The sequence below is a fragment of the Doryrhamphus excisus genome, linkage group LG2 (genome assembly GCF_037039965.1).
Source record: "Doryrhamphus excisus strain RoL-2023G ecotype Guam linkage group LG2, RoL_Dexc_Guam_v1.1, whole genome shotgun sequence".
In the NCBI taxonomy this organism is placed as follows: Eukaryota; Metazoa; Chordata; class Actinopteri; order Syngnathiformes; family Syngnathidae; genus Doryrhamphus; species Doryrhamphus excisus.
The window spans coordinates 19,625,114-19,651,363 of NC_136358.1; the positions used below are offsets into that span (position 1 = coordinate 19,625,114).

Consider the following 26,250-nt stretch of genomic DNA (forward strand, 5'->3'; position numbering starts at 1 on the left):
TTGCCTTCAATGGTGGTTTCTATTGGATAGCTAATGGAGCTCCGTGTGGCTGCGTGATTGGCCACTCTACCTCCAGGGGGCGCCATGGGGGAGAAGGTCATCACCACAGCCTCCTGGGTGATGCGGGCCATCTTGATGTCGCCTGGGTATTTCGGGATGGAGATGGGTGATGATTCCACTTGGAGTGATCCTTAAAAGGGGACGTCGCTGCCGTTTTTTTCTACCCTATTTCAGCTTCAGTGGACTAGTCCGATCACTTACCTGCGGTAGCGGGGGCATGGCCTTGTCGCTAAGCACTCACCTCTACTGCATTGTGTCCGCCGATGTCCTCGCCTTCCTGGATTCCTGCTAGAAAAGACACAAAATAATAAATATTTGACATATTCATATCCCTAATATACTGAGTATGCGTCTACTTGACGTGCCGCCATGTTTGCCGCGTAGTTCCAGTTGTGTGCCGTTGTTTATCGAGTGCGCCTTGGACCCCTGCTGCTTCTCCAGCTCCCCTGCAGAGAGAGAGAGAGAACAAGACACGCGCCGCCACGGCCGGCGTCATCATCGTGATCACATTCGACACGCAACCGCGCATGCCGTCGCCTCCGACGCCGGAATGCAAATCGCCGTGATCCTCTTAATTAACCCCCACACTCCATGGTAATTGCACGCCACCTCCAATCACCGCCACTGGGTAATGTTGGTTGGTCGATGCCGGGCTCGCCGCCCGGGTGTAGGGGAATGCATTTTACGCATTTTGTTGCATGGCGGCCTTATTCCAAAATGGAATAAATAACATTCTACACAGAACATCCCATAATGATAACATAAAGAGCATTTTTTTAATGCATTAAAAATGTTTTAAAAGTGTTTTAAAATAAGTATTTATGTTATTATTTTATTTATTTTTTATTATTATTTTTTTATTTTTAATTATTTGCATAAATATTTTATAAATAAGTCTTTGTTGACAAACCTTGGCAGCCTTAAGTCTTTCTGAATATGATGCCCCACATGGAAAAACCGCAATAGTGTGAGGTCGATATTCAAATCCCGACGTAACGAGGGATAACAAGTATTCATTTTTCCACATTTTCTTATGAGCCTTATTCCAAAATGGAATTAAGTCATTTTTCCCCCTCAAAATTCTACACAAAACACACCATAATTACACAATAATTTACACAATGTTAACAAATGGATTAAAAATTAGAAAATAAATTAAAAAATCATATTTGCATAAGTACTCCGGTTTCCTCCCACATTCCAAAAACATGCTAATGCTAATAAACATGCTAATATTGTTTGGGGGCTGCACGGCGGTCGAGTGGTTAGTGTGCTGACCTCACAGCTAGGACACCCGAGTTCAATCCCACCCTCGGCCATCTCTGTCCAGAAAAAAAGGTGATATAGGGGTGTTATTTCATGTCTACAGGGCTCTAATAATCTTGAAAGTCATATTTAGACGTCTATGCCATAAGTATGAAAATATTTCATTTATTAGTATTGAATCCGGCTGCACGGCGAACAAGTGGTTAGCGCGTAGGCCACACAGCTAGAAGACCCGAGTTTGATTCCACAGTCGGCCATCTCTGTGTGGAGTTTGCATGTTCTCCTCGTGCATGCATGGGTTTTCTGCGGGTACTCCGGTTTCCTCCCACATTGCAAAAACATGCTAGGTTAATTAGCCACTCCAAATTGTCCATAGGTATGAATGTGAGTGTGAATGGTTGTTTGTCTATATGTGCCCTGTGATTGGCTGGCCACCAGTCCAGGGTGTACCCCGCCTCTCGCCTGAAGACAGCTGGGATAGGCTCCAGCACCCCCGCGAATGAATTAATTTGCATAAGTATATCTGATGTAACATAACAAAAATGGGACTCACACTCAATGCGTATCTGCTCCATCTCCGACACCTCAGCGATGGACTCCTTGAGGTCTTCCACGAACTTGAGCAGCTCCTCTGCACTTTGGGCGCAGAAGTTGAGCACCTGCTTCTTGTCGGAGCCAAACGGCGAGAGGATGGTGATGCCGTGAGGGTAATCTGACGGGAGAAGAACAGAAGAAGAAGCGAAAAGCTATTTTACTCTGCACTTTCCTCCGCACTCTTGAGCGGCGTCAAAGTTCCGACCCGGTGACTCACATTCATTCTCAAACAGGTGGAACTGCATGCCAAGAAGTCCCAGGGCTTTGCAGAACGTGTAGGCTGCTGAACTCTTCTTCTTTGGACAAAGCTTCAGTATCTGCAGGACATTGACTTCATTTAGTGGGATGCAACTATTATCTGCTTTGGGGGGGGGGTATAAATGGTTCCTTGTGAACGTGACAGCCACGCGGCCCGCGGGCCAAATGTGGCCCGCAGGACACTAGTTTGAGGCCCCCGCCTTGATATGAAAGTTAATGTTAGTTTGATATGGATGCTGTATGGTATCATGTACCCCGAAAAAATTATTACGTTTGATTAATGTTCATGTTAAAGGTTAAATAACTGTTAATAGTTATCCTCCCTATCTGTGTGGAAGTGGTAAGTTTTTGGCTATTTAAGTTTAAAGGAAATAACTTGAAGGCTACCGTTTAGGTCGCTAGCTCTCTAGTTTGCGAGTTAGCATGTGTCTCAAGACCCTGCAGTTGCGCAATACCAAAGCACTGAAGAAGTTTGTATATTTTTATGTTTTTAATAAATGCGTTTTTTTTTTTTTTTTGAAAACCTGATGTGGCCCAGCCTTGCCCAGACCCTAGCTCCAGTGGCCCCCAGGTAAATTGAGTTTGAGACAACTGGTCTAGGTAGATAACATTAGCTAGATAGCTGCAGCTGTCAAATGGATCGCCCATCGATCCCTGCTTCGTTTTCCCGTGAACCTGACTCCGCGGTGACATTCCCCGTACTTTTTAAAGGCGTCAAATGAATTCTGCTCCCATTGTGCCTTTTCCCCTCTTTTCCCGCAGCCCCCAATTAAAGGGGACACAGGACTTAAGAGCGAGATCAGCATTTTACATAATGATGGCCGCCGAAGCGCTCCGGCAAGATAACCCACCACGTGACTTCTAATGAGATTCCTAATCACGCCCGACATGATGCCTTTGTTTTGTGGCGTACGCCCGAGTCAAACACCTTCCGGCTGCTCCTTCGGAATGGTGCAGGGATGTCGGAACTAAAAGCAGTTGCTGGAGGTGCCGCGAGCAAAATAAGCAGCTTTAACGCTCAACGCCCGCCGCACTTGACGCAAGGGGAGGTTTAAACTGTCATCTGTCGACGGAGAACGAGGAGTCGGAGCGTCTTAAAAAAGTTCCGTACCACAATGAGATCGTTGAAGAGGAAGACTTCTCGCTGGTGCGCCGCCTGCTTCTGGGCCTTACTGACGTCCGTCACCTCAAAGAGACGACTGCAGCACACCAGTCTTCTGTGAGGCACCGAGAGAACCTGCAGGGGGAGGGAGAGGAGGACACATTCAGGCCAAACTAATCAATCCCCGCGCACGTACCGAACACCGCTGAGGACTTGCTTGTGCAGCATCCCGCAAGTTGAAGACGAGACTGCTGTGCTGACAGTTTTACTCCGCTCGTCTCGCCTTATTCTAACTTACTGCTTTCCTGTTTGGTGTCATTTTCCTTGGAGTTTTATCCCTGCTTTAGATCCTTGATTTTCCTTTACACTGCGTAGGCTGGCTTCAAAATGCTAAAAGAAGAAATGGGAGTGAGGAAGCCACTTATTGCAAACAAGCAGTAAACTGACAGGGGCTGGTCATCACATGATCACAAGTTGAAGACCATTGCTAAAAAAACACTAAAACCCTCCTAAAATACAAATGTTGAGTCGGAAAGGAGGATGTTTGATGCCAGTGTTTCCAGGAGGCCAGTGGGAACGTTCCTCCAGTTTTTCCAAGAAGCCAGTGGGAATGTTCCTCCAGTGTTTCCAGGAGGCCAGTGGGAACATTCCTCCAGTGTTTCCAGGAGGCCAGTGGGAACGTTCCTCCAGTGTTTCCAGGAGGCCAGTGGGAACGTTCCTCCAGTTGGAATGTTTCTCCAGTGGGAATGTTCCTCCAGTGTTTCCAGGAGGCCAGTGGGAATGTTTCTCCGGTGGGAATGTTTCTCCAGTGGGAATGTCCCTCCAGTGTTTTCCAGGAGGTCAGTGGGAATGTTCCTCCAGTGTTTTCCAGGAGGTCAGTGGGAATGTTCCTCCAGTGTTTTCAGGAGGCCAGTGGGAATGTTCCTCCAGTGGAAATGTTCCTCCAGTGGGAATGTTCCTCCAGTGTTTCCAGGAGGCCAGTGGGAACATTCCTCCAGTGTTTCCAGGACGCCAGTGTGAATGTTCCTCCAGTGGGAATGTTCCTCCAGTGTTTCCAGGAGGTCAGTGGGAATGTTTCTCCAGTGGGAATGTTCCTCCAGTGTTTTCAGGAGGTCAGTCGGAATGTTCCTCCAGTGTTTCCAGGAGACCAGTGGGAATGTTCTTCCAGTGGGAATGTTCCTCCAGTGTTTTCAGGAGGCCAGTGGGAGCGTTCCTACAGTGTTTCCAGGAGGCCAGTGGAAACGTTCCTCCAGTGTTTCCAGGAGGCCAGTGGGAATGTTCCTCCAGGTGCTGAAGATGGCTTTACGCAGGGCATCAACGATCTGGAACTGATGTCTGTATTGGGAAATCCATCCCCAAATGTCCCAAATCCAACCGTGCTAAATTCATCAACTGGTCTTAACATTTTGATCAGGAGTGGACTTACAGAAAAACCGTAGCTTTAAATAAGCGCTGCTTCTTGCCGCTCCTGAATGGTGTTCAAATGGTGTTCTAATGTTCCTCGGTGTGGCGTTTGAAGCATGTTTGAAGTAAACAAATGGACCATCGCGTACCGTACCAGAACAATGCATCACAACAAAGCCAGATGAAGCTAGAGCAGGCAGCGTCCTCCGCCACTTCCTCTTCCTTTGTTTAATCCTATCATGTTGATTCCGGGCGGTCATCATGCTCCATTAAAGGGGTCGTGCTGAGGTTCATCCCAACAGACGCCTCGGACCACAGCATTGCCTTTGGAGAGTGATGGGGTAATATGTTCTCTGCTGGCTTCCCCGCAGGAGCCCAAATGGGAAAAACGACTGCATTAGCATAAAATGTTCATTGGCAAAAACACACGCTGACTATATTGACCTCAAATATTTGATAATCCAGTCTTCAAATATTCCTAGCGACTATGAGAGAGGAAGCCATTACGGGAGAGTAAAAATATTTGCTTTCACCAAATTCATCTTCTTGCGTTTTTGTAGCTCAGGACGCCTGACTTCCTGTCCCGGCGATCCATCATGTTTTGGCTCCTTCTGTCATCCTGTGACTGCCCATCCATCACTGACACACTCACGAGCGCAGGGCAAAGACACTGCAGGGGGTGGGGGGGTGAGTAAGATGGCAGCAATCAAGAGTCTCAATGTCACTGAGTCATGACAAAGTCGCAGAGATGAACTCTTTTTTTTTTCCACCGAGCCGGTTTGGGATCTTGGAATACACGACGCATTAAAAAGCGGATGGATTCGTGACCAGATGTGGGGCGGAGCCTCGTATGAATGACAGGATGGATGGCTCCGATGTGAGAATCCTCAGGAAAGACGCTCTTCGTGCAGTCATGTGACCGAGGACATATTCCCGCCATCCTCACAGAGTCGACAAAACAAACACAGAAGCTTAAAGATTACGACTTTTCACCTCAACCGAGCGAGAAACAGCCGCCGCTTAATGACTTGACGGCGCTGGCGTAACGAGCTGAGGTGCTCGTTGCCGTTTAATGGATAACAAATGTGCTCCACTCGCACTGCTTAGGCTAGGTGATCATGATAAGGCCTTGAATGATGACCGACTTGGCAGGGAACGTGTGTACAGGCACTCGTAATAAATCCTCAACAGCGTAGCCCGATGCGTCACGTAGTGCGCGCTCTTATTTTGGAACATTATTTTGTTCTCTGTTTGTGCGTTGTTAGAATAAAATGTAATAGAATGAATATAATGTTAGTTATCACCCTTATATCCATTTGCTTAGACAATTGAAAGTCTTGGAATGTTCCTGTGACCCTGATCAGAGACCCCCCCAGCGACCCCCGGGTCCTGGAGGTGCCTGGATGCGCCAACAGCAACCCTGCGGATGCTCATGTTAATCCTGCAAGAATGTGTCAAGATAAGAACTCATAAAATAAAAGTAATTACTCTCACACACACACACACACACATACATAGACAAACAAATACAGCTTGTGCAAATGCCCCCCCCACACTTAGAGTTGCACGACCATGTAGTAGGGACCCCCGAAAAGAGACTTCACTCTCCTCGCTTGAGTAACTTTAAATATTGTTGTCTGTCTCTTCTGTATTTAAGTGTTTTTAAAAGTGTCAAAAGTTTTTGTTGCTATTTAGTTCCTTTCTTTGTTGTATTGTATGTTGTACCTCTGGATTGGTTCATTTTGCTGCTCATTAAATACTTTTACCCGCATCTACAAATACTACTGCAATGGTTCGGTGAACCTTCACACAGGAGCTGCTGTCGGCCAGAACCTCTCCGCCGATGCCAAGTATGCTTAATTTGGGCCAAGAATGAGCGCAATTGGACTGGAAACAACAAATTCTCACCGTTTTCATGCCGACAATGGACTGCTCCACCTTGGAGACGTAGGTGACGTGGTCCTCGTTGGAGCGCAGCTCTCTCATCTGTATCCTCTCGTAGATGCCCACCACCATGTCGCGAGGGATGTCCGCTCCGTCGTCAACGCCTTGGAGGGAAGAGAAGACCAAACATCCGTGTCATGGCGATGGATTGTACCATTTATGTCAACGCAATGAGAGATTTCCGTCAGCAGAGAGCATCCTGGAGGACCAAACCAAGATGTTAAACCGCCTCAGCGTCACCTGTTTTTCCAGTGTACCTCGAAGGTTGCGTATGAAGTCCTCCAACAGCATCTTGCGGTCGGGCTTGATGTTGGGGCTGTACATGTCCGTGTTGAGCAGGATGATGGCGAAAGCCAGGATGAAGATGGTGTCCGGGTTGTGGAACTGCTGCACCACGTCGGGGTTGCACATACAGTAGCGCTGGCTGTCGGGGAGCATGGAGACACAGAAGAAGACAGGTCCATTTACTTCGATTTACTACTTGGTGCGTTGGTTCCAAAGAACAACGGCAAGAATGGAGTGAGCTCTTTGTCTGGGTGGGTGGAGGCGGGGCCGCTAGCATACACACAGAGTGTAGAAGAGTGTATCGTAGTAGAAATAAAAGGCACATAGTGCATGATATATGTTAATTAATATAATAATATTATTATATATTATTAGGGCTGCATGGCAGTCGAGTGGTTTGCGCGCAGACCTCACAGCTAGGAGACCCGAGTTCAATTCCACTCTCCTACATAATATAATAATATAATAACAAATAGCAATAATAACAATAATAACAGTAACAACAACAACAATAATAATAATAATAATAATGGGCTGCATGGCGGTCATGTGGTTAGCGTGCAGACCTCACAGCTAGGAGTCCCGGGTTCAATTCCACGTTCATCTCTGTGTGGAGTTTGCATGTTCTCCCTGTTCATGCGCAGGTTTTCTCCGGGTACTCCGGTTTCCTCCCCCATTCCTAAAACATGCTAGGTTAATTAGCGACTCCAAATTGTCCATAGGTATGAATGTGACCGAAGACAGCTGGGATAGGCTCCAGCACCCCCCGCGACCCTCGTGAGGAAAAGCGGTAGAAAATGAATGAATGAATGAATGAATGAATGATATAATAATGGGCGAGTGGACGAGTGGTTAGCGCGCAGACTCCAAATTGTCCATAGGTATGAATGTGAGTGTGAATGGTTGTTTGACTTTATGTACCCTGTGATTGGCTGGCGACCAGTCCAGGGTGTACCCCGCCTCTCGCTTGAAGACTGCTGGGATAGGCTCCAGCACCCCCACGACCCTCATGAGGATAAGCGGTAGAAAATGAATGAATGAATATAATAATATTCTTTCTTTAACGTCGTTCCCATAGAGCCAGTCTTGTGCATTGTCTCGTCTCATGAACTGAGTGTCTCGGGACGGCATACAACCTTCGATTTATGGCTTTAATTTGACTTCATGTGAATATGTTGGACATGATACGTCTCCTTTATGTCCCACGGGAATTGAACGCACCGTGAATCCCGGATTGGTGCAATAAAGAAGAAGTTTATTTTCTGCACGGCTCCTTTCACCTCATTCGCAATTTGTTTTTTTTTGGGCGACTCCCCGTGCGGCGATGAAATCTGCAGCGTCCTCGGCTGCAGTTAAACTGCCAAACCTTTTATGTAAGCGCCCGGACAGAATAAATAAAAAATCAGCAACGTGAAACTGGAATAAGCACGACCAACATCTGAAGCGAAGAGTTAGTGTGCACATTTGTGGAGCCGCGGTGTGCTTCCGTCGGAGAGGGATTATTGCAAGTCGGATGCATAAAGTATGACCAGGGCCTGTGCGGAGCATCAATAAAACAACACTACAACGTGGATCGTGGAGTGTGTGTGTGTGTGTGTGTAATAGTTAATTCCAGCAGTAATCATTTTCACACAGGAGGTTGCGGCACCGTTTTACAGGCCCACTGAGCTGCATGATTGGGGTCCGACGTCTCCGTGGGACTTCAGGCTCATATTACAGCAAATACACGCATTAATGACTTTGTACTACACGCCGCACCTTGATTACTACACAGCCGGGGTTTTTTTTTTTTTTTGCGTATGTGTGTGTTTCAGCATTTCAATATTTGGATGTTAGCTAAAAAAAATGCAAATGTCCAGCGAATATGCAGACTCACGCAGCAGGAATAGAGAGACTGATGCTTGCAACGACCCCCCCCCCCCACACACACACTTCCCTTCCTGCCCCAGTGTGTTTTAGGAGACGCATCCGAGCCCGGCAGGGGGGCTGTGAGGGAACGAGGGTGCGACACGGAGCGTGAGTGGACGTTGTTACGCAACGCTGGTTATTTATAAACCCTCCCTTGTGTTTTTCTGCCCTTTTCATTTCCCCGTCGGTTTGTGTCCTATCTCACGCCTCCTCACACGCGGCTGCCCGGGCATTGCTGCTCTGCCAAGGTCTCTCTCTCTCTGCCCGTTGTGTTTACCTCCTCGTTGTGCGCCTCGGGCGACACTGACAGGTGGTCGTTCATCCAAGATGCCAGACAGTTTCAACTCATGTTTATTTTGGCAAGTGGAAGATTTGCGAGTGTAGAGAAAGAAGACATTTGGGATGCTGATATCCTGTCTTGGCTTACGTTTTAGATACGCAGTCGTCGCACGCAACGTCGGCGTTCGATTATGGTTCATTCGCTATGAAATCATAAATTAAACGATACAAATTATTGGTCAAATGATATTTAAAGACAAGTTACATGCAGTATTCAGGCCACTAGGCATCAGTAATGTAAAGTTGTCCTCACAATCAATGTGGAAGTGGTACGTTGTTGGCTTCTTCTAACTGGTTTGCTCGCTAGCAAGCTAATGTTTGAAGCCATGGCCGTCAGTTAACTCACACTGTTGGATCGTGAGGGCTTTTTTAGCCTTGGCTACGGTTGGGTATTGTCTGAATTTGATCTGTTCCGGTTCCTCATTATTGTCAATTTCAATGCATTGGAAAGGTTTTAATCTTGCAAGGTCATGTGACACGAAATCATGTGACACCGCTAGAAGTCAGACATGGTCAAATGTTCAAAAAGGGAGAAAGGCCGACCAACGCTCGACCAATGGACAGTGAGGACTCAGTACTGTGGTATATAGTATGTACTATATATACTTGCATGTACGTATGTATACTTATATGTACTGCAGGTATAAGCTGTCATTTATAAGGAAACTTGACTTACATCTCCAAAGTCGGAACGACTTAATTACCTGAAGGCCTCAATGAGACGCTCCACTTTCTGCGCCTCCCCCTGGACTCGAATGTGGGCCTGGAACTTCCTCAGCGCGTCGTCCAGCTCCATGCCGGAAAAATCCATCTCGTCCACCACGCAGCTGTTGAACACAGGGAAGGGGGGGCGGGCGAGGGTGGGGGTTGAGCCAAATTGTAATCAGTGTGCCGGGAATCCATGCGGCTACGGCGAGATAAGAGCGGCCCTTTAATTCAACACACATGGACGCAGGAGGACACAGGAGCACGGAGGAGGCCAGAGAAGAACGGAGGAGAACGGAGGAGGACGGAGGAAGACAGAGGAGGACGCAGGAGGACAGAGGAGGATGGAGGAGCATTGAGGAGGATGGAGGAGGACGAAGGAGGATGGAAGAGTATTGAGGAGGACGGAGGATGCAGGAGGACGGAGAAGAACGGAGGAGAACGGAGGAGAATGGAGGAGGAGGGGGATAGAGGAAGACAGAGGAGGACGCAGGAGGATGGGGGAGGATGGCGGAGGACAGAGGAGGATGGAGGAGCATTGAGGAGGACGGAGGATTACGCAGGAGGATGGAAGGGATGGAGGAGGACGGAGGAGGACGGAGGAGGACGGAGAATGACGCAGGAGGATGGAGGAGGACGGAGGATGACGCAGGAGGGTGGAGGAGGATGGAGGAGGATGCAGAAGGATGGAGGAGGTTGGAGGAGGAGGACGGAGGAGGATGCAGGAAGACAGAGGAGAACGGAAGAGGACGCAGGAAGATGGGGGAGGAGGATGCAGGAGGACGGAGAAGAACGGAGGAGAACGGAGGAGGACGAAAGAGGATGAAGGAGGAGGATGGAGGAGCATGAAGGAGGATGGAGGATGGAGGATGGAGGAGGATGCAGAAGGACCGAGGACGGATGAGGACGGATGAGGACGGAGGAGAATGGAGGAGGACGGAGGAGCATTGAGGAGGATGGAGGAGCATTGAGGAGGATGGAGAAGGATGGAGGAGGACAGAGGAGCATTGAGGAGGACGGAGGAGGATGGAGGAGCATTGAGGAGGATGAAGATGCAGCTGGCAAGAAAGGCGGGCCAATCCCTCTGAGCGGAAAATCCTCCCCACAGCTGACAAGTCAATCTTAATTACCTTAATTAAAACCAAGCTGATGAGTTCATAGTGAGGTGAAACCAGAGCAGGTGAAAGCAGGTTTGAAAGCCTATTGGACATCCATCCTCCATGCAACACGCTCGCTATGAACCACAGCGTTCTGACACAATGGCAGCCATGCAGTGAGCGCCACTTGATGGACCCTCTCCTCCTCTGTCACTCCTTGTTTACATGACATCAGACAAGATGCTGTGCCGCTGCCCCCCCCTCCACTCCGCTGTGCTGCTAGCATGGCAGTATACACAACCTGGCAGGGCGGCACGCAGCTGCCGGGCTTTAAAACGTACGTTTTCACCAAGCGGCCTTGGCAGGCGCCACACGAGGTCGTTAAGCAACATGGAGGCAGACGCCGGCGCATTTTAAGCCGAGAGCTCTGCGAGGGAAATCCATGAGCACCATTTGTTTCACTGACTTTAACATTTCAACGTTTCGTGTTTATGCAGAAGGAGATGTGGAAGGGGAGAGCGACGCACAGCTAGGGGACACAGTTTAATTAATTTATTTATTCATTTATTTTAATTATTTTTTGTTCACTTCCTGCTTTCCAAATATAGCTACATTTATTTGTTTGTTTTTTTTGCTTATATTACTTCTTATAAAACTAAAAATAAATAAAAAATAAAAACTTATATTACTACTTATATTACTTTAAAAAAATAAAAATAAAAATAAAAATAAAAATAAAAATAAAAATAAAAATAAAAATAAAAATAAAAATAAAAATAAAAATAAAAATAAAAATAAAAATAACTTAAACTATATTAGGAAAGCAGGAAGTGAACAAATGTAACTTTGGGCTTGGTTGGCCTTCCCATGGAATTATTTGCGTGCAAGTCTCTCACACACATCCAAGCATGCAATAATTATCTTCTCTGTGGCCGCATGGAAGCATCAAGTCAATCCCTGAACTTACTCGAGTACGTCCCTGTTGAAGGGCTTCTTGCTGTTGCCCAGGAACTCCCCGATCATCTGCCGACTCAGACCTTTCCTCTGCAGCAGGAAGTGGGCCACGCCGATGGGGGTGTCGGGGATGAAGCCTCGCGAGATCAGGAACTGGAGTCCCTTGTCGGGGTTCCTGAGGTGGCAACGAGAGAAGAAGAAATGGTGGGTGAAATAGTCAGGCTATTACACGGGACACCCCACTGTGTTCTTTTACATAACGGAGCGCCTGGCCTGTCGCGGCTAATGGCCCCTAGCTAGGTGAGGATGGATGGCGGGTGATAAAGGGCGAGGGGGGGAGGACCAGACAGAGCAGATGTGAGCAAATGGCAGCGCGACCGCATCGTGCGAGACAACAAGGCGGGCATCTGCTGCGATGCGCTCGGCTTCCAAAGCTCGCCCACTCTCCTGACTGCACCGTCTCTCTCTCTCTCTCACTCTCCGAGCGAACTTGGCAGATGACTCGATGTTTTCCCAGCAACACATGGATGATCCCACATGGTGATTAGCGTTTGTGATGACGCCACGAGGAGAGGTAATACCACAATTTTTCAGTTTTTTTTAAAACTCGGGCCCGTAAATGCCTGACTTGTCGACTCAATTCTACTAAACCCCCCAAGAGCCTCCATGGTTCCTGTGTCGGGTTTCGTGAGAAAATGTGCTTCCTCCGTTCACCATCTGGATGTCGGCGCTCGCAATTACTTGCCGGGTCATTTAGCACCGCGGGCGGGATGATGCAGGCAAGGTTTGTGTGAGTGCATAAAACATAGCTTTGCTGTGCTACCAATGTTCTACCAGAGGTCCAGACTTACTTTTACGAGGAGCACATTGGCCCCTGGCCCCTTCATATTTTAGGAGCACACGCAAAAAAAAGGAGGCGCATGCACTGCTAAGTAAATATTGGCACTTCCTGCTAAATTACTGCTAAATACTATGAAGTCCAAACCTTCTTGGTCTCCTCTGGAGGAGTTCATGAGGGTTGGCAAACTCAGTTTGTCGTAATGGTAATAAAATCACAGGGACAAATAAAAATGTAGGGTTGCTAACCTCTGCAAAAATAAAGAAGGGACACCCGAAGTTTTTGCCTATAAATGTGGGAATTCTGTACAACTCGACACAAATGTAATTTGGAGTATTACCATCAATACAATCTGTCCTGTCCATGTGTATCCCAACCTCAAGCCCGTCCCAGGCCTGGTGCAAAATAAAAATAATAAATATTGTTTTAATCTTGCGCCATCTTGAGACACCCCAACTAATTTATCGTTGGTTCCCTATGTAGTAGAATAAATAGTCCAGGCCACTTTCATAGCAGAGAATAGGCTATTTAGTGACGTTCAATGTGGAATAAAAAATGGTAATGGTTTGATTTCATTTGAACATGCATCAGATTACAATTGAATGCATCCCATAATCAGTTCCCAGTTCCACATGTCCAAAAGGAGTAGGAAGAAGCAAAGCTTATTAAATCCTACCCCTCCATCTGGTACTTTTACAATCAGTAACTGTTACATTTGTTTACTTCCTGCTTTCCAAATACAGTTTAATTTATTTGGGGTTTTTTTGCTTTAAAAAAATTTTTGTTCACTTCCTGCTTTCCTAATATAGCTACTTTTTTTTTTACTTGAAAACATTTTTTTGTTCACTTCCTGCTTTCCTAACATAGTTTAATTTATTTATTTTTTTATTTTGTACTTTAAAAAATATATATTTTTTGTTCACTTCTTGCTTTCCTAATATAGTTTAATTTTTTTTTTTGGTCACATACCGAAGTACGATGTGATATGACCATACAATGACATAATGGGTACCATAGTAACCGTCAATATAGTGATATATATATATATATATATATATATATAGCACATCATGACTGATTTTTAGCCTTATGCATTATTTTAGCTGTTTGAAGATGAACTATATCAGCAAGTTGAAGTATTTGTCATTTTAAAAATAAGGAGTTAGTATGTTCTCTGTAGGCGGCATTATGAATTATCCTTACTGACCTTTTTTTGCAATACATTTAGCCAGTAAAGATTGCTTTTATACTTATTAGCCCATATTTCCACACAATAAGATATGGTAGAACACCATGAATTATCCTTACTACTCGATATAAAAAGGTTTTATATTCATCTATAGCCAGAAACCGCCCCAAAAATGAAGCTGAATAAAGTAAATAATACAAAAATAGTCAAATATATGTATGCTAACACTGCATTTTTTTATCAACAAAATAATTTAGCATTGAAAACAATGCTAGAAATATATCCAAAAGTACTAAAAAAAATGTATTGGTACAAATAAAGGCGTATTCTGCCCTCCCCTGCACGCTACAGTTGAGTCAATATGCAATCTGGGCCACTATTTGAGAGAAAAAGAGGGTATTTACTGTGCTACAATGTCAAAAGGAGCACTGCGAACACCTGCAAAGCTTTGTATGTGTGCGTCATCTTTTATTTAACGCTGACTCATCCTTAGAACTTCATCACAGCCCACTCAGATGTTGATTGAACTCCATGCCAATGAAAAAAAAAAACAAGCGCACGTCTCTCACACACACTGCAACGTGTCGCCTTGACATAAACCCACATACAACCTGCCTCCTCTCATCGACCGCTACATCTCCCCCTTGCCTGTCCTTGACGCCCCCCACCCTCCCCGCCTTCCCCCGCCGTGCCGTCATTGTCATGCCGTCCACGCTCAAGGTGCAAACTTGATCTTGCGTCGCTACCCTTTGTCCGCCTCGACCCCCGCGCTTTACCTCGCATGGCTTTCCCACATGCACGCAATCTTTTCTTTAATTCCACTCTTACATCACCTGATAAAGGTCACAACCTGCGGCGAGCGGGCCTGTTTGAGATGCAGCGCGTACATTGTTGCGGTTATTAGAGGCTCTCATCAGCCTGGAGCTTGGTTTGTCTGTTTTCACCGAGGAGCTCTTCCCTTTGCAGCCGCCTGATTAAAAGTCTGCTTATCTTTGCAAAAAGGCAGACCGCAAACACGCCTTACTCCGCTTAAACGCACGCTGCATTTTCATCATCGTGGAATATCACCCCTGTGGACGCTTCCCGATGACCTTTTTAATAAACTGTACAAACAGGACATGATGCGGCTGCCACTCAGATGGTGTAGTAGAATAAATAATCCAGGCCGCTTTCATAGCAAAGAATAGGCTATTTAGTGACGCTCAATGTGGAATAAAAAATGGTAATGGTTTAATTTCATTTGAACATGCATCAGATTACAATTGAATGCATCCCATAATCAGTTCACAGTTCCACATGTCCAAAAGGAGTAGGAAGAAGCAAAGCTTATTAAATCCTACCCCTCCATCTGGTACTTTTACAATCACTAACTGTTACATTTGTTCACTTCCTGCTTTCCTAATATAATTTAATTAATTTTTTACTTTAAAAAAATTTGTTCACTTCCTGCTTTCCTAATATAGTTAAATTTGTTATTTTTTACTTAAAAGAAAAATTTGTTCACTTCCTGCTTTCCTAAAAAGTTTAATTTTCTTGTCACTAATATAGTTTTTTAATTTTTTTTTTAATTTTTTATTTTTTAATTAAAAAATTTGTTCACTTCCTGCTTTCCTAATAGTTTAAAAAAAATGTGTCACTAATATAGTTTAATTTTTAATTTTTATTTTTTTTAATTTTTTGTTCACTTCCTGCTTTCCTAATATAGTTCTTTTTTTGTCACATACCAAAGTACGAGGCGCTATGAGCATCGCATGACTGAGTATCGCCAGAATTTGTTCCCTCCATAAATTTTAACATTATTAGCCATGTTAGCGTTAAAAGAGCCTTGAACGTTACAAAAAGCATCATGCAGCATCCTGCTTGTTTCCAGCGTCACGCTCACAAGCACTAGCTAATCGGCTTTGCCGCACACTTCCAGATTTGCGTGAGAAACCGTAATTGGGGCAATATCTCCACAAAATCTTGTTCGCTCCCAAAGGATCCCCCCCCCCCCCGTGCATCTCGACATATTGTGACGGGAGCTTTGACAGACTAAGGACGTTTTGAGCCCAGCTCCCGAGGTGATGATCCATGCGACACTAAAGCGGTCTCTAATTACCCCCCAGGCCAGAAGGCCGCTAATGACAAGTTCAGCCTTTGCGGATCGTTATTTGCTGGATTTATGTCTTGTTTAATCCGACTAATTGCGAGCCGGCGGCGCCACAATCTACCCTGAAGCAGGCGGACGCGTTCTGCGGTTACTTACACGTTGAAGAGGTTGAGGCCGATGCGGTAGAGGCGTTTCCTCATGACGTCGGTGGACAGCGTGGGCGACTTGCAGCTGGCGGGGTTCTCGCAGTGGTAGCGCGGCAGGCTGAGGATCATGGCCTGCAGCGCCTCCTTGGAGGAGGCCTCCGACGTGGAGCGGGCCTCCGTGGAAGCGCTGCTGCTGCTCATCTGTTCGGAGCTGTTGTCGGCCGTCTCCGAGCCGCTCCGCTTGACTTCCAGCGGCTCGGAGACGGCCGGGGGGGGCTTCGGGGTCTCCGACGGGGGCGGCGCCGCCACCACGACCTGGTCGGCGAGCGGCTGGGGAGCTGTTTTTTCCACGGGGGTCAAGGGCGGCAGGTCGTCCCCCGTGAGCTCTTCCTCGCTCGGCGGCGGAGCGGGGAACTCAACGTCCTGATCACATGTGTCCGAGTCTATTTCCGGGGGAGGCGGGTTCTCTAGAGGGGGCGGCGGGGGCTCTATGGAGTCGGCGGCTGGGGGGGCAAGTGTTTCGAGTGAGGGCTCGGAAATGGGGGCGGAGTTTGCTGTGATGGAAGCTCCGTCTTGCTGAGTGCAGCTTCCCAGCGTGACGGAAGTGGACGACTCCACGACGGAAGACGAAACCCGGAAGTTCTGGCTGTCGATCTGGACCGTCACATCCCGGAACGCCATCATGAGCTTGCTCGCACTTTTTGACAGATCGCTCGGGTCCACCGGGCCTTGATGAACGCCCGACTCTCCCTCGCCTCCCCCTGCGACTGCGTTGAACTGATAAGCTCCGCCCTCTTGCAGCGAGCACATGGTCTTCAAGCTCCAGTTGCTGAGCGCGTCGTCGATGGACTTTGCCAGCGACTGGACCTGCTCGGTGAAAGAGTCTTCCAGGTCGGTGAGGGAGCCGCCCACCGTGGTGGGCAGCGACGGCGACCTCACCAGGGGGATGCCCGCCACGTTGCAGCCTTCTGCCAGGGCCCGTTCAGCCGAGAAGCCCTCGGTGTTCTGCACGCGCACCTTGCGCAGAGAGATGCGGCGCGGCAGGCGACTCTCCAGCAGGGAGTTGCGGATCTTCTCAAAGTTCTTGCTGAGCTGGTACTGGCGGAAGGCGGTCTGGATCTTGCAGGCGGCGCGACGGGAAATGAGGTGGCCGCCGTATTTGTGCTCTAACATTTCGATCTGGAAGGAATGAAAGAGAGGACAAAGTGATGACTCAGTTTCAAGTCTTTTAGTCAACGAGGGCACGAACGACTCTTTTAGGGTACAGAGTACAGACGGTTCCTTCTACCAGATTTTAATGTGACTTTGAAGAAAAGTACAATGAAAGGTAAACCGTATATGACAACATATTGCCTATTGATTGCCTACACTTTCGACAGCAGTGGCGTCGAACCGTCCGCGCTGACGAGGTACCCCAAAAATTTGACAGTAGTCCCGAAGTGTTCGGAGCTACAGCGAACATGGCTAACAACGCCACCTTAAAATTGCCAGAGTTCTGGGAATCAGCGGCGGCGGCGTGGATGACGACGACTCTCGTTGAGCAGCTCGACGGCCGCTAAAGCGGTAAACGTCATCACGTCGGGGTCACCGGCGAAGCGCCGAAGAACTGGACTCTGAGGCGGAGTGTCCAATTAATTTGGGAGAAAACTTGATTTTTCTTGCAAACATTAACTTGCACTCTTTGCTACGTGAGACATGAAAGCCCCGTCTCTCAACCACAACAGGAAGCGGAAAAAAAAAACCCGTCCCTTGCGCCCACCCCTCCGGGTGGCAACCCCTCCCATTATCGATCATTCATTCATTCATTTTCTACCGCTTTTTCCTCACGAGGGTCGCGGGGGTGCTGGAGCCTATCCCAGCTGTCTATGGGCGAGAGGCAGGGTACACCCTGGACTGGTCGCCAGCCAATCACAGGGCACATATAGACAAACAACCATTCACACTCACATTCATACCTATGGACAATTTGGAGTGGCTAATTAACCTAGCATGTTTTTGGAATGTGGGAGGAAACCGGAGTACCCGGAGAAAACCCACGGGCCGAGGGTGGAATTGAACCCTGGTCTCCTAGCTGTGCGCTAACCAGTAGATGGCCGTGCCGCCCCCATATCGATCATTCCGGGGTGAATTATGTCCCGGTAACCTACTCATTTTATTTCTCTCCTGCACTTTGTGTGGACGCTAGCGGCCCCGCCTGCACCCACTGAGACAAAGAGACTGACGAAAGGTCTCACTCCGTTCATGCCGTTGTTCTACAGAACAAAAGAACCACAGTGCTAAGAGCAACGCTGTTTGTTCGGACGTGGAAGTCAAGTGAATGAATTCATTCTTGTCCCATGCCTAGTGCTTTTTATTTCTAAACGGAAACTCTTGTCACGTTTTAATTTTACGAGATCTTGTGACACCCCCAAGAGGCCTGATCTTGTCTACTTGACAGTGAAAAGCAGCAAAAAGGAAAAGAACATAAACAGTGAGGTCACGAAAGGGGAAAAGCCGCAAAGTCATTGTTTTCCATATCTGCACCATCACAGTGAAAAAGAGAGGAGCTGACTCCCAACGTTCGGACTACCCGTTCCCCGGGCAAAACAAAACTCTTAATCTCCGCAAATTCCGCAGAGGAGTCCTCCACAGAAACTGTCTGAAAGCCAAGCCGCCATTAATCTGGCCCGTGAAAAATGGCTGTGGGAAACAGATACAGACGCAATAGAGCCGTCCTCGTCTGGCGTGCGCTCAAACACTTGATGAACCCCCCCCCCCCCCCCCCCGCGCGCTTCCCGGAACAATCGGGGCGTATCTTTGGAAACACCCAAGTGCGAGCTCTTATCTCGGTCAGTCACATTGTGCGGTGCACATCTTTTGAAATCCCCCCCCCCCCCCCCACCTCGTTCAGACTTAATGGACGATTATATTTCTGTTCCTGCTCTGAACCTCATTACAGCTACAAGTGGAGGAGGGTTTGGCTTGGGGAGATAACTGCGTCCACGTACTCAATGTACTATCAAAGCCGCGTACGTTGGAAATAACGGGGCAATCGGGGAAGGTAGAGATGCTTGTTGTGCGGCCAAAATGTCCAAACTGGACACAAATTGCCTGCAACCACCTGAACATTGTGATCATCATTTTGGAGGCCAGGCCTTGTTAGGACCTCCAAAAGATGATTCCACAAAAAACTCAAAGTGTCAAATAAAACAGTAGAGAATGCATTGGAGGATGGTGTCCGTCAGACAGGAAGTGAAGCGGATTAAACCCAGGCCTGTCACAATAACACATTTTACCGATAAACAATATTATCATTCCAAAAACATGCTAGGTTAATTAGCGACTCCAAATTGTCCATAGGTATGAATGTGAGTGTGAATGGTTGTTTGTCTATATGTGCCCTGTGATTGGCTGGCTGGCCACCAGTCCGGGGTGTACCCCGCCTCTTGCCTGAAGACAGCTGGGATAGGCTCCAGCACCCCACGTGAGGATAAGCGGTAGAAAATTTATGAATTTATTCTTGTCTTCGTCTCCTAGTTATGACTTTTATTATATTATATAACGTTTTCCCCAAACTAATGGACCTATGGACAATTTGGAGTCGCCAATTAACCTAGCAACCTCACCGCTAGGAGACCCGAGTTCAATCCCATCCTCGGCCATCTCTGTGTGGAGTTTGCATGTTCTCCCCGTGCATGCGTGGATTTTCTCCGGGTACTCCGGTTTCCTCCCACATTCCAAAAACATGCTAGGTTAATTGGCGACTCCAAATTGTCCATAGGTATGAATGTGAGTGTGAATGGTTGTTTGTCTATATGTGCCCTGTGATTGGCTGGGCCCCGCCTCTCGCCCCTCTCGCAACCCCCCCCCCCACCCGCGACCCTAAAAATATAAAAATAATCAAGGTCAAAAACTCAACAAGGTCACAGGTTGAAAGCCTCCTTTGTGTGGCAGGTTGATGTTAGAAGATAAATCCTCGCAGGTTTCAGCCGTGTTCTTGACTCCCGCCGTCGGAGTAGGAAACGGCGCCGCATTTGATTTAATTCCCAAAGCAAGCAAATCATTCCAGTGTAGTCACGGACGCTCCTGGGCGAAACGGTGACGTCAAGTATTTTAATTATCGTCTCAGCTTGGCTGCTTTAGTCGTGTGTGTGTGTGTGTATGTGTGTGTCCCACTTTTGTCGTTGCATAATCAGCTCATTAATCAAGCAGATGTTTCTCTGCCGTGAGATATCTGAATGAGCACGAGCGCTAGTCATGGGGCTTGATCCTCTTGGATGCGCGTAGCCAACGCCACGCAGTCGTAGCGAGCGATTGGCGTCTTTAGTAGAAAACCGGTGGACTCATAGACTAGACCGGTGTGTTTTTGGAGCCGTCCATCAATCAGTAGCCGGTGTCCGGAATAAGTCGGAGCTTCTGGAGTTAGGAATGAGCTTCAAATGGGATCATCACATAAAATGTCCGTAATCATGCTGAACTTCCTTTCACCTCGCTTTTTCCGTACAATTATCTTCCACTCCAGCAGCTTTGAAGTCTCTTAAGATATTCACGTGTCCCTTTTATGCTCCTTCAGAAAAAAGGAGTGTTTACCGTTTGCTGTATACACACGGCTGTGGGAGGCCTGTTTGCCCTTGAAGAATCGATCGGATCCCCCCTGGATTCATCTCTCCATCAGCGCTTAGAATAGTGATAAGCGAGTCCAAGTGTCATTCCCAAGCAAAGTCTTCATTTTCCAGTTGGAATGGCAAGGACGGTTTCATTAGGGCCCGTCACGGTGACGAATCAATCCGTTCATCTCCACATGCATTTTTTTTCCCTCCTCTTGGATGACAAAAGGTTCACTCCGCATCCGTCTCAACATGGAGCGAGTGAACCCTCCTGTCAGGCATTCAGCCTCTTTGTCCCGGTCACTGTGGACATCTCCGGTTTGATTGGCATCTTCTCCCCGTGTAATTAACCTAACATGCATGTCCAAATTATCCATCAGTATGAATGCGGGTGTCAATCTTTATTTGTCGATATGTGGCAACCAGTCCAGGGTGTGCTCCGCCTCGTTCCCAAAGCTAGCTGTAATAGGCTCCAGCACCCCTTCGACCCAATTAGGATGAACAGTATAGAAGATGGATGGATATTATTATTACTTTCTTGAAGAAAAATTCATTAAATCATTCATTTTCTACCGATTATCCTCACGAGGGTCGCGGAGGATGCTGGAGCCTACCCCAGCTGTTTTCGGGCGAGAGGCGGGGTCCACTCTGGACTGGTGGTCAGCCAGCCAATGACAGGGCACATATAGACAACCATTCACACTCACATTCATACCTATGGACAATTTGGAGTCGCTAATTAACCTAGCATGTTTCTTGGAATGTGGGAGGAAACCGTAGTACCCGGAGAAAACCCACGCAGTGTAGGAATCAAACATATTGACAGTTAATCGTGAGGTTGCTACACCGCAACCAAACACTGCGCTTCCAATCACTACGTCATTGATCCATCAATCCCATCTTCTCGAAGATGGAAGACCTATGTATCTCCATGAATACTTTCTAAATACGCTATACGTTTACGGTAGTGTGACCCCCCCTCCATGGGTGAAAGACATAAAGCAGCTATGTTACATTGAAGATCTACAACAAGCAATTGACATCATTCTACCATAGGTGACTAATTCCGCTTCCTTACCTGCACGGAGATCTCCAAGGATGTTGGGTTAGTCGGGTGAGAAAAAACAATGCACGGCAAATGACTGATGGTCCTTGGGAATGGAGATGGACTATTGTGTGATTTCCCTGATGGCACAACGTTGACAGAAACACACACGTGAGAGCATGGGAATGCATGTGCACATTTTCCATAAGACAATCATCAACGCTTTAATAACAAGATGGCGACACTTCCGCTGAGAACGACTAATTGAAAGACATTGAAAGACCTTCTCGGGTCAGGACACCTTGGAGAGACAACGAGGTGACGGGACGCAGCTGATGAGAACATGGCATGGTGATGATAATGGTGATGGTTCGGTTCAGTCCATGGAAAACTTCAACGTTCCCGACAAACGATCAAGCGCGCACACACACACACACGCGTCAAGGTTCATCCCTACCTGCTTGTTTTTGAGGTCGAGCGAGAGCTCATAGTCGGAAGTGGCCGAGTGGGAGCCGGCCCCGTTGCGTTGCACCCTCAGAGGCGAGGCGGTGTGGTGAAGGCTGGCCCTCCTCGCCGTCCCGCCTCCTTTAGCTCCTCCCCCTTCCTCCTCCTCATCTTCTTCTTCTTCTTCTTCTACTTCTTTATCCTGATCATCCTCTGCTTCCTGCTTTTCCTTTGCTTCCTCCTCGCTCGTGCGCTCTTCCTCCCCGCCACTGGGGGGGGATCCAACTTCCGGCGCTTCCTCCCCGCCCGAGGCTTCAACTTCGGGCTCCGGCTCGGCTTCCGCTTCGGGTTTTGATTCCGGTTCGGTTTCAGGCGGCGGCTGTTGCGGTTGCGGTTCGCACTGAGGCTGCGGGGGCGGAGTCTCCTGGGGCCGTGGTTGTGACTGGGCCTCACTCTGCAGCTCCCCCTCTCCTCCCTTCCCTTCCTCCCCCACTGACGGGTCTGGAGAAAGGTCGTCGCTGCAGAAAGGAGGAGAAAACGCAGAGTGAGGTGGCTGGCTTGCATCCGCCATGACCTCTGACCTCTTCTCCAGGGATGCAGTGGTAAGAAGCCAACCGGCGTTTTACTATTTTGACCGGTCGGTCTACGCACTTGACAAAGACAAGGTGGAAAATATACAGCTGCACAACGTTGGGTGGGTGGGTGGGGGGGGATTTGGGGACAGGACGGGGTAGAGCAGCAACGTCTTCAGAAAAGAATGTAGATTTAACACAATTGACTGCCAGTCGTGACACACACACACACACACACACACACACAATGGGACAGTCATGCAGCTCATACAAGTGTGTGTGGATATAGATGATATACATACTTAATAAAGCCACGCTTACTATATACACAGTAGATTATTACATTACAACTTTCTGTATAATTACACCATGAAAATGAATTGTTTCGTCTGTCATTACTACAAATATTAAATGACTTATTCTTGGCCTAAATGAAGTATTTACACAAAGTAGTATACATCAACTAAAATACAAACACAAGGCAGAAGAAGTGTTCCATTGTGAATGTAGTACTGGACATCGGCCACTAGGTGGGAAGTGAAAATAATATAAAAAATATTTTTCTACTGCAGGGGTGCTGGAGCCTATCCCAGCGTGTCTTCGGGCGAGAGGTGGGGTTACACCCTGGACTGGTGGCCAGCCAATCACAGGGCACATATAGACAAACAACCATTCACACTCACATTCATACAAATTGGAGTGGCCAATTAACCTAGCATGTTTTTGGAATGTGGGAGGAAACCGGAGTCAACCAGAGAAAACCCACAAGAACATGGGAGAACATGCAAACTCCACACAGAGATGGCCGAGGGTGGAATTGAACTCGGGTCTCCTAGCTGTGAGGTCTGCGCGCTAACCACTCGACCAACGTGCAGCACCATAATATTATTAGTTAATAGTTATTATTAGTGTCATCGTATCCACAAATAGCCGAGGTGATTTGACAGGTACAGGTTGCGTCCCAGCGTCCACGGTCCACGGTGATGGGGTCCACGGTTAAAATCCTGGTGAATGCCCCCGTTGCTGTGCCGTGTCTGCTTTCACTTCTTCCTACCTGCCCTTCTTCACACGGTACTGTTGCTATTTTGACACAGTGGAGGCGACTCCCCTAACGTCGTTCCAAGCGCTGCGGGCCTGCTGGTGCGTCCTACGCACGGCGCAACATCAAATCTGCCGTTGCTGAACTTGGATGGAGCCTCATAAATATGTTTCTAAATATGTACGATGGCGAGAATCCATCTGCTTTTCCTTCGCTCCTGCAGGAGCTTCTGCAAGGTCTCATCACACACGGCGGCGTGGAAGCTGGGAAGTATCTTTAATGGGCTTGAGTGCGATCTGCTGCCTCTAAAATGGACGTACGTGTGATGAATAATAGATGGCGGAGTACGGTCGCACACTGCGTTTTCACTTAGCTGCAGGTGAGCAAAAAATAGACACGGCGTAAGGGGGTTGGGGGGGTCATATATCAGAAGATGTCTTCTAAAAGGACGGCGACGAATGACGGCTCAGCCTCAACCGTCCAACCTTCTGTTGATTTGTAGTCATTAAGAATGGCATTGCTTGCTGGGAATTGAGCAATCTACTGGAGAGATGGTCCTCCAGGTTAGCACTACTGACGCAGAGACTGTAGTCCATGCATTTGTCAAATAGCATTAGCATCTTTACCGACACAAATTGACACTAAAGGGATATTATGATTATGATTTCTATACCAAATAAACCACGAACACAAGCCGCTAATCATGATAATATATAAGAATAATGCGTCATAATACTGCATGACGCATGATTATGACATGTATTTTCTCACAGGCAATTCGTACTGTCTGTAAAACATTTGCAGCATTTCTTGCATTTCTGCTGGAATTTCAGGAGCATTTCTTTTGTGACAAATTCCAAATTCCTAATACTGCATGGCGCATTATTATGACATGTATTTTCTCACAGGCAATTTGTACTGTCTATAAAACATTTGCAGCATTTCTTGCATTTCTGCTGGATTTTCAGGAGCATTTCTTTTGCGATAAATTCCAAATTCCTAATACTGCATGACGCATTATTATGACATGTATTTTCTCACAGGCAATTCGTACTGTCTATAAAACATTTGCAGCATTTCTTGCATTTCTGCTGGATTTTCAAGAGCATTTCTTTTGTGACAAATTCAAAATTCCTAATACTGCATGCCGCATTATTATGACTTGTATTTTCTCACAGGCAATGCGTACTGTCTATTAAACATTTGCAGCATTTCTGCTGGATTTTCAAGAGCATTTCTTTTGTGACAAATTCAAAATTCCTAATACTGCATGATGCATTATTATGACATGTATTTCGTCACAGGCAATTCGTACTGTCTATTAAACATTTGCAGCATTTCTGCTGACTTTTCAAGAGCATTTCTTTAGCGACAAATTACAAATTCCTGCCTGATTGGAGGTGAAAGACAAGGAAGTGTATGTTTACAACATCCACAATTTCGATGACACGTCCTGCGACGTCAAAGGTGTGTGGCGCACCCAAAAGCGTGGGGGAGAAGAAGTAATCGCTATAGTGCGTCATTACAGAAGAAGAAGCTTTAAGACGCCTAGCTCAAGTTCTGTTCTTTGCTGGGACCATGCAAAGTGTGCAAAATCGCCTGATTCATCATAACATGATGACTCGGTTATGAAGACGCCGATCGATAACGTGCATTCGCTCGGGTGGCCTCATAAATAACACTATTTAGCAGCGAGAGCAGAAGATGTGACGTAAAAGGATAAAATGAGTGCTTTTATGTGAAATCTATCGCCTCCAGAAGCCGGTTCATTTTTCACCGGCACGAGCAGGCACAGATTGTACACATATTTCACGAGGATGGTACAAAACACATAAAACCACCCGTGCATTTGCATCATCTGGCAGGAATAAGACATTATCAACAGCGGAAACCCTGCGGTTTGCTTTGTTTGAACACCTGTGTACTCCCGGTACGGGATAAGCACGTCTTAGATTACCGCATACTCCCATCACGCGGGCGCACGCGAGCGCTACAAATGCTATTTTCAACCTGCAAGCTTTTGTGTGCCCAAAGTGAGCAGGAACAACAACGCCTGGAGAGAGAAAGAGCGCCGACAAACGAGCACCGGCAACTCCGCTAACTAGCTGGCATTAATGACATGAGTTGGGCTTCTCCTCCTGCACCGATGGTCTTTCTCCCATCGCCTGTTGAAAAGATAATTCAACATGACAGGCCGGGCGCTGAGCAAGAGCGGAAGCGACACCTGGGAGTGACATAATGACACCGCAAGCATGACTCAGCATTCGCCATCAGAGCGTGGCGGCGCTGATGAAGCTTGCTCGCTCACCTTTCTGTCATGTGACGAGAGGCAGAGACCAGAAGGCAGAAAACCAGGACGAGGTGGTCTGACAAGAAGGTCAGCCGC

General features: G+C 47.4%; 1 protein-coding gene across 8 annotated transcripts in view; it reads right to left on the reverse strand.

Moving 5' to 3' along the window:
- Positions 1 to 26,250, reverse strand: part of iqsec3a (IQ motif and Sec7 domain ArfGEF 3a) — a 48,173-nt gene that overhangs the window by 4,850 nt on the left and 17,073 nt on the right. For 2 of the 8 annotated variants that reach the window (XM_078787516.1, XM_058077797.2), the window contains exons 3-13: positions 22,267 to 22,771; positions 16,189 to 17,357; positions 11,930 to 12,091; positions 9,865 to 9,987; positions 6,886 to 7,052; positions 6,593 to 6,732; positions 3,290 to 3,415; positions 2,138 to 2,237; positions 1,880 to 2,038; positions 426 to 506; positions 302 to 345 (exon numbers count right to left, since the gene is read on the reverse strand). In XM_078787516.1, coding sequence (XP_078643642.1) covers positions 302 to 345; positions 426 to 506; positions 1,880 to 2,038; positions 2,138 to 2,237; positions 3,290 to 3,415; positions 6,593 to 6,732; positions 6,886 to 7,052; positions 9,865 to 9,987; positions 11,930 to 12,091; positions 16,189 to 17,357; positions 22,267 to 22,771 — 2,776 coding nt within the window. Of the gene's footprint in view, positions 1 to 301; positions 349 to 416; positions 507 to 1,879; positions 2,039 to 2,137; positions 2,238 to 3,289; positions 3,416 to 6,592; positions 6,733 to 6,885; positions 7,053 to 9,864; positions 9,988 to 11,929; positions 12,092 to 16,188; positions 17,358 to 21,842; positions 21,950 to 22,266; positions 22,772 to 26,250 lie in introns of those variants that run through there. The other 6 variants (XM_078787508.1, XM_058077796.2, XM_058077793.2 and 3 more) reach the window with 4 other exon arrangements.